This window comes from Haliaeetus albicilla, chromosome 21 (assembly GCF_947461875.1).
Source record: "Haliaeetus albicilla chromosome 21, bHalAlb1.1, whole genome shotgun sequence".
Lineage (NCBI taxonomy): Eukaryota > Metazoa > Chordata > Aves > Accipitriformes > Accipitridae > Haliaeetus > Haliaeetus albicilla.
Window position 1 is genome coordinate 22252689 of NC_091503.1, and position 8306 is coordinate 22260994.

Genomic DNA, 8306 nt, shown 5'->3' on the forward strand with positions numbered 1-8306 from the left:
TTTTAAAAAAAAAAGTTCGCCCCGCCGCCGGGAATGAGGTCAGCGCGGGCGCTTCTCATTGCACGCGGCGATTATTACCGGCGCCGAGGCGGCCGCCAATCGCGGCCCGGTGGGAGGGGCTTGGCACCGCGGAGGCGTTGGATACAGCGTCCCATTGGTCGCCGGGCGGGTCGGCGAAAGGATAAAAGGGGCGCGGGGCGGGCGCGGGGTCCGCTCTCAGCTGCAGCCGGCGGAGCGCGGCGGGCGGGGGGCAGCGCCCGGCGCCGGGGCGGCCGGGGGGGGGGGCGGCGGCGGCGGCGCGCGCTCCGCGGGGCTCCGCGGGCGCGGAGCGGCGGCGGCAGCGGCAGGACCGGCGGCCGAGGAGGAGGAGGACGGGGCTGGGCGGCCGGCTCGCCGCTCTTCCTGCCGGGGACGTACACACTCGTTCATGCACGAGCGCTTTTCTTTTTTTTTTTTTTTTTTTTCCCGGGGATTTTTTTCCATCATTATTATTATTTTTTCTTTCTTTTTCCTTTTTCCCCCCCTTTTTTTTTTCCCCCCCTTCCGAGGGGTTTTCTTTTCGCTCGGTACCTCGCAACTGCCAAATCCTACCTGCACAAACTCCTGGCCGCCGACCCCGCCACCGCGAGTCCTGGAGCCGGGGTTTTCGGGGTTTGGGGGGCGCGCCGCCTGCCCCCCCCCCCCTCGTCTCCCCGGTCCCCCGCGGCCGTGCCCAGCGCTGAGAGACTCTCCTGAAACGCCGGAGGCAGGCGGAAAGCACTTGTGAACTGGACCAGCTGCTTCGGGGAGGGGGGAGACCCGAGGTGGTGGTGAGGAAAAAAAGCAGACCGACACCCCCCCGCCCCTCCAAAAAAAAAAAAAAGAAAAAAAAAAAAAAAGAAAGACAACCAACCAAACCAGCCCAAAACGCCCCGAGAGGAAAACAAAAAAAAAACACAAAAAAAAAACCCCAAAAGCCAAACTTGGACGGGCGGCTCGCGGCGCTGCTTTTGCAGAAACTCCGTCTGACCGCCGGCGGCCCCGCCGCCGCCGCCGCCTGGAGGGGGAGAGGACCGCGCCGCCGGGGACGAGGCGCCGGTGTGGAAGTACGAGCGGTGCGGGGAGCGGGGGCGCGGCCGCGGGGGGCTGCGCGACCCCGGTGCCGCTGTGAGAAGAAGAAGAAGAAGAAGAAGAAGTTGCGCTGCCTGCCCCGCGCCGGAGCGGCGCTGAGCCCCGGCGAGCCGCCCCCCCCCGCCGCGATGGTGCAGCAGACCAACACGGCGGAGAACACGGAGGCGCTGCTGGCCGCCGAGACCTCCGACTCCGGGGCCGGCATCGAGCTGGGCATCGCCTCCTCCCCGACGCCGGGTTCCACCGCCTCGACGGGGGGTAAGGCGGACGACCCGAGCTGGTGCAAGACGCCCAGCGGGCACATCAAGCGGCCCATGAACGCCTTCATGGTGTGGTCGCAGATCGAGCGGCGGAAGATCATGGAGCAGTCCCCCGACATGCACAACGCCGAGATCTCCAAGCGCCTGGGCAAGCGCTGGAAGCTGCTCAAGGACAGCGACAAGATCCCCTTCATCCGGGAGGCGGAGCGGCTGCGCCTCAAGCACATGGCGGACTACCCCGACTACAAGTACCGGCCCAGGAAGAAGGTGAAGTCGGGCAACAACAGCTCCGCCAAACCCGCCGACAAGGCGGACAAGGGCGCCGGGGGCGGGGGCGGCCCCGCCGGCTCCGCGGCCCCCGCCAAGCCCGCCCCGAAGAAGGGCGGCGGCGGCGGCGGCGGCTCCTCCAAGCCCTCCCCCGCGGCCGGCGGCGGCGGTGCGGGCGGCAAACCCCACGGCAAGGCGGCGGCGGGGGCGGCGGGGGGCGGCAAGGCCGCCCCCTTCCCCGGGGAACCGCCGGCCGCGCTGCTGCCGCCCGAGCACCAGGCGCTGTACAAGCCCCGGGGGGCGGCGGGCGCTCCCTCGGGTCCCGGCAAGGCGCTGGCCGAGAAGAAGCTGAAGCGGGTTTACATCTTCGGGAGCGGGCAGGCGGCCGCCGCCGCCGCCTCCTCCTCCTCCGCTTCCCCCGGCGGCGGGGGCGCGGTGCCCGGCAGCCCCACGCTGAGCAGCTCGGCGGAGGCCGGCGACCCCTTGAGCCTGTACGAGGAGGGGGGCGGCGGCGGCGGCGGCGGGGCGGGCCGGCCCGACGGGGACTGCGGCGGCGGGGCCGCCTGCCCTTCGCCCTCCGGCTCCGGTTCGGGTTCGCCCTCGGATCACCGCAGTTACACCAGCCTGCGCGCCTCCTCGCCGGCCCCCTCGACGGCGCATTCCTCCTCCGCGTCCTCCCACTCCTCCTCCTCTTCCTCCTCCGGCTCCTCTTCGTCGGACGACGAGTTCGAGGACGACCTCTTGGACCTCAACCCCAGCCCCGGCTTTGAGAGCATGTCCCTGGGTAGCTTCAGCTCCTCGGTTCTCGACCGGGACCTGGATTTTAACTTCGAGCCCGGCTCGGGCTCGCACTTCGAGTTCCCGGACTACTGCACGCCGGAGGTAAGTGAGATGATCTCGGGGGACTGGCTGGAGTCCAGCATTTCCAACCTGGTCTTCACTTACTGAGGCGAGAGCCGGGCCCCGCTGGAGGAGGCACAGAGACGCGGCAGGACTCGTCCGTCCCGTCCCCCCCCCCGCCCGGGCGCTTTTCTTTCTGGGTTTGGGTTGGGGTTTTGGGGAGGGGGGGGTGGTGTCTTTTTTTTTTTTTCTTTTTTTCTTTGCTGGAAAGGGGCCGGTGAGACTGCTTCTTGCGCTCGGGGAGAGCGGCGGCGGGAGCGGGATCGCCCTCTCCTTGCAGAGGGGCCAGCAGCCCCCCCCCTTCCTCCGGCTGGAGACGGACCCGCACCCCCCCCCAGCCCAGAGACGAGCCTGAACGTTTGCTTTTTCAGAGACTGGCGGGAGCGAAACGCTGGCTTTTTCCTTTTCCCTTTTTCTTTTCCCGAAAAGAGAGACAGGAGGGGGGAAGGAGCGGGGGGGGGGACCGCACACACACCTCTGGGTTCTTTGTTATTGCCCACTTTGTACGACTCAAGAGGAGGGGGAGCGATGCCTTGTGCTGAGCGCACTGGATGTCTTGAGCATTCGCCCTTTTCGTGTGAAAGAGCGATCAGAACTGCTTGGAGAAAAAAAAAAAAAAGGAGGAAAAAAACCAACCAAACAGGAAAAAAAAAAATTATCCACCCAAGCCCTTGCAAGGTTCACGTTTTGGGGGGAGGAATCCCGTCCCGGTTTCTTCTGCGGTGAGAGGAGGCGACGATGATGGGAGGAGGAGGAGGAGGCGGATGGAGCTGGACTGAGATCCTAGTTAAGAGGAGAAGAGCCAGACTTACACTTGAGAGCTGTCTTGGAAATACGGTGGGGGGAAGATAATAATAAACTGAAACGGATTTGCACGTACAGATGAGGTGGCGGCAGCGCTTTTCTCAGTCACCTTATGTCATATGTAGAGAAAAAAAATAAGGCCGAAACTTCAAGAACGCTGAAAACTTCTTTTTGCAACAGAGACGGAATGGGAACAGTTTCTGTCATGATGTGGTACAGGGGAAATGGAGGGCAATGGCTTTTGCAAAAAAAACCCGAAAATACTAAAAAAAAAAAAAAAAAAAAAAAAGTAGTTTTTTTCTTCTTACTCAGAATCGTGATGGTGTTGGATTATTTCACTGGTGGGGTTTAATATAGCATGTTATCCTGTCTATCTTTTTAAGATTTCTGTAAGACTGTTGAACAGTTTAAAAAAAATAGTGTTAGGATAATATAAAAGCAGATAGATGGCGCTATGTTTGATTCCTACAAAAAATATCACCAGCTTTTTTTCATTCTTAACTCTTTAAAGGATTCAAACGCAACTCAAATCTGTGCTGGACTTTAAAAAAAGAAAATTCAGGACCAAATTTTTTCTCAGAGTATGTATGTGTTTGTTCCTTATAGCTGTAAATGAAAAGACTGTTTTTTCTCACCGATGCTCCATCCTCGTATTGGGTTTTTTTGGTTTTTTTTCCTTGTAAATGTAATCGGATGCCATTTTATAAGTGGACGTATTTATACTGGCCAAACATTTTTGACTTGTATTCCTTTGTCCTTTTTTGGTAGTTCTCGTTGTTACCCGCACCATTTTTATGTCTCCTTCACTGAAGGGCTAGAGTTTTAACTTTTAATTTTTTATATTTAAATGTAGACTTTTGACACTTTTAAAAACAAAAAGAGAAGAGAGATGAAAACGTTTGATTATTTTCTCAGTGTATTTTTGTAAAAAATATATAAAGGGGGTGTAAATCGGTGTAAATCGCTGTTTGGATTTCCTGATTTTAACAGCAGGGCCGCTGGTTAGTATCTCCCACGCGTGTGCGCGCTCTCACGCTCACTCACACTCTCACCCACCCACGAATCAGCCCCTATTTTGTCCATGTTTACACTCCAATCTGCAGGCATCTTAAAGTGACAGCATCCCTCGCCGCCAGCGCCCGCTCCGCACCCCCCGCCTCGCCGGGGGAGGGGGCGGCAGGGGCCGGGGGGGGCCCGAGGGGAAGGGGAAGACTGAGGCGTATACACTGTATGCTACCGTTTTGGGGAGAAACCTGTCCCGAAATGAAGTAAAGCGACTGGTGCATTTACACAGAAGGGATCCTGTACCTTTAACTTGTAAACCACATCTTTTTGCACTTTTTTTAGAAGCAAAAACGTGCCGTTTAAACCACTGGATCTATCTAAATGCCGGTTTGAGTTCGCGACACTATGTACTGCGTTTTTCATTCTTGTATTTGACTATTTAATCCTTTCTACTTGTCGCTAAATATAATTGTTTTAGTCTCTTATGGCATGATGATAGCATATGTATTCAGGTTTATAGCTGTTGTGTTTAAGATGAAGAAAGTGAAAACATCTTTGTACATTTAAGTCTGTATTATAATAAGCAAAAAAGAAGATTGTGTGTTTATGTATGTTAATATAACATGACAGGCACTAGGACGTCTGCCTAATGAGGTGGTTCCGTTAAGGGTTTAACTTTTTTTGTTCTTTTTGTTATTTTTTTGGTCATCCATCCTGTGCAATATGCTGTGTAGAATTTTTTTTTTTTTTTTTTTTTTGTCTAACGATCACCCACAATGCAACGTTGGGAAAGGAGGAAAAAAAAAAAAAAAGATCATGCCAGCTAACCATGTCAAGTTCACTGCCTGTCAGATTGTTGATATACCTTCTGTAAATAACCTCTCTTTTTTTTTGTTTTGTTTTGGGTTTTTTTGTTTTGTTTTGGTTTTTTTTTTTTTTTTGGTTTTGTTTTGGTTTTTTTCTTCGGGAAGGAAATAAAATCAGCTGGAACTGAACCCTAACACTGGGCTGCTCTTGTCATCATTGCTTCGTCCCCGGTCCCCTCCGGGTGCGTTTTTGTCGCCCCCCCGGCAGCGGTGCCTTCAGCCCCCCCCCCCCCCACCGGGAGGGGCGGCCGAACCGCCCCCCAGCCAAAATAAGTTTCTCGGGACACCTGTAATGAAGTCTTTCTAATGCAGAGCGTTTACATTAGCGGCCACTGGGGTCCGGGGGGTGGGGGCTCAAGGCCGGTGACCCCCCCCAGCCCCCCCGGGTTTTCGATTTCCCGGGTCCCCTCCTGCCTACGGATATGCATCGTCCCTTAGACGGTGGGTTTTTTGGTTTTTTTTTGTAAACCGATTAAAGCAGCCCACCGACATAATGGTTTCACTTAGCTGTTAATTTACAGCTGGCTGCCAGCCAGAAACTCTTTTTCCATGAAAAAAAAAAAAGGAGCTGCAAACGAAAAGAGGCGTCGCACCGGCTCTTTTCCCAAAGCCACCCGCCCGGGAGGTTAATGGTCGCCCTCGCCTCATCCCCACGAATTCCTCCCCTTTTATTTACCATCCCAAAAAATCCCCCGGCGGCAGCTCCGCGCCCCTAGACCCCCCCTCCCCTTGGCCCCGGGAGTTTTCCCAGTTAGCCCCTTCGCCGTCCCTCTCCTTGTTTTTTCCAAGGCCATTTACGAAGCAGATGGATGGGGACTCGGGGTATCCCCCCCCCCGTGAAACACCCCGGGTGGTGTGGGGGGGACCCCCCTGTGCACCCAAACCCTCCCTCCTTGCCGTGCCCAGGTGCTGTGCTTATCCATAAATGTGCCGTGGGGACTGAGCACTGGTCAAACTGGGAGAGGGGGTGGTGATGGGGATGGGTGACACCATCAGACTGCAGCCGCTGGCTTTGGGGGCTGCCGGGCTTTTTGCCGTTGGCTACAGTTAACTCGAGGGGTTTTATGGTTTCCTGAGCGCGTTGGGTTTGGTCTCGGTTATAATAAAAGTCCTGGGTTGCCAAACGGGTTGTTTCTCTGGGGGGGTCTCTTTGGGTGACGCGCAGGTTGTTTGCCTCCAGATAGCTAAGTGGAAGTCAGGCGAAAATAGATATATATTCGCACAACGTTACGTATGGGCATAGGTACATAAATGGGAAATACTTGTGGGTTCCTTGCTGCCCGCGATACGGAGCAAGGCAAAGTCTCTCGCTAGAGGAAGTACCCAGAACTAAGCCGCACAAGCCTATATCGCCAAATGTACTTTTTTTTTTTTTAAACAGACCATATTTCTAATATGACTGTTTGGGCAGGAAAAGTAGTAGTCCTTTTTAGCAAACCTGAAAACTAACAAATTTATTGCAAAGATTTTCTAATGAAGATATATGTAAAAGAAAACTAGATTTTAGGAATCGCAACTGGTGTCTGGCCGTAGGTTTGCCTAACACCGGATCCTCTCCTGGAGGTGGGCCAGCGTGGCGGGTGCCTATAAAGAAGTGCATTTCCACAGCACGGTGAAATCTCTGACTCAGGATTGCTGTAGCTGGCTTTTTCTCCCGCTGCCCCAGCTGGCGTGAGAGGCCCCAACCCCGCTCCTGGAAGCTGCGACCGTGCTGGAGCAAACAAGGCAAAGCAAAATTGCTCCTTTCCTGCTGTGCCTTCACTCCGGTAATCAGCATTTTAGAGACTTTCACAGCCACGCGTGGTCATTGTCACCAGTGGATCCCGCACTCGTTTATACTATCCTCCACGGCATCCCCTTCTTGCTTGTGGCCTCCGCAACATCTTGAGGTAATGCTGAGTGAATTCGTTTGTGCGCCGTGTGAAAAAATCAAGTTTCTATTTTCTATTTTAACTTTGGTGGAGATAATTTTGTCCATTCTTGCACTGTGACAATTTTGTCTCTTCTTCATCTTTTGCTAAACCTCTCATTTTTATAGCTCTTTGCCATTTCTCCATCAGCGCATCTCATAGTGCACAGAGGTACAGAAAAGACTTGAACTAGATTTAAATGAAAAATCACCGTAACAGGCCACATATGTCTGTCGCTAAAATTTATTTTTAATAGACTGTGCTTCTTTGTAAATCATTAATTTACCTGCAAATTAGATGAAGACTGTTCACCTCAAGAGTGTATATATAATTTTCAGTAATCAGGTCTGCCTCCCCTGTGTATCATTTCATTTCCTTCCCTTCCTTGTAAAGCAGCGTGCGATGTGAGCGCCTGCACAGACCGTATTGTATTTTCTTTCTTTCCCAACACCAAAGTAGGGCTCCCCGGGAGTCTGCAATGCTGAGCACATTTGCAAGCCTTGTACTGCCGATTCCAGCAGGATCGGCTTGACTAAGCAGAAAGCAGAGGATTGAGCTAGAGGCCTCCCCAGCCTCCCCGTTAGCTGTCGTGACATACGCTGACACGATAGACGACGCAGTAGCAGCCATACGGGTGCAGAGCCTTCACGCTGGCCGGCCTCTCCTCTGCCACCTCTGCTTCCACAGGAAAGCGGAAAAAAGTAGCAGATTAGAGCTTAACCCTCTTCCCAAGGGTTCTTTGTTCTGTGTGTTGGATCTAGTTTTTGAATGTATGTATTAGGGTTAATTTTTCGTGTAGAATAACGCCATAAAGGTCTCTGAAAAGCTTTGAAGACATTAACAAGGTATAATAATGTGACCTCCTGTGTCTGCACATGTTGTGATTGTCTTGATACGCCAGAGTTCAAAAATTATTATCCACCTCTTGCCATGTCAACCTCTCCTCTCCAGGTCCTCGAACGAGCTCTAAAGTCAGCTATGATTTTTGTCACCAACATGAGGAAAATAAATGTGGTTGTCTCCAAGATGGGTATGCCGTGGCACAAAAGGTGACTTATTCAGGACTTAGTAATTACCCGGCCAGTGACTGCTCCATTTTGTGCGTTGTACATAAACATCTCAAGGCAAGGAGTAACATTTACTGAACCTGTAGTAACCAATTTATAGACCACCAACAGAATTAA

General features: G+C 53.5%; 1 protein-coding gene across 1 annotated transcript; it reads left to right on the plus strand.

Moving 5' to 3' along the window:
* Nucleotides 1–225: 225 nt before the first annotated feature.
* SOX4 (SRY-box transcription factor 4) lies at nucleotides 226–5347 on the plus strand. The gene has a single exon (XM_069809212.1). The coding sequence runs from the start codon at nucleotides 1239–1241 to the stop codon at nucleotides 2583–2585; it is 1347 nt and encodes a 448-aa protein (XP_069665313.1). The 5' UTR covers nucleotides 226–1238; the 3' UTR covers nucleotides 2586–5347.
* Nucleotides 5348–8306: the final 2959 nt, after the last annotated feature.

Excerpts from the sequence above, each read along its gene's own strand:
- SOX4 (XM_069809212.1), top strand. The coding sequence starts at position 1,239 with ATGGTGCAGCAGACCAACACGGCGGAGAACACGGAGGCGCTGCTGGCC.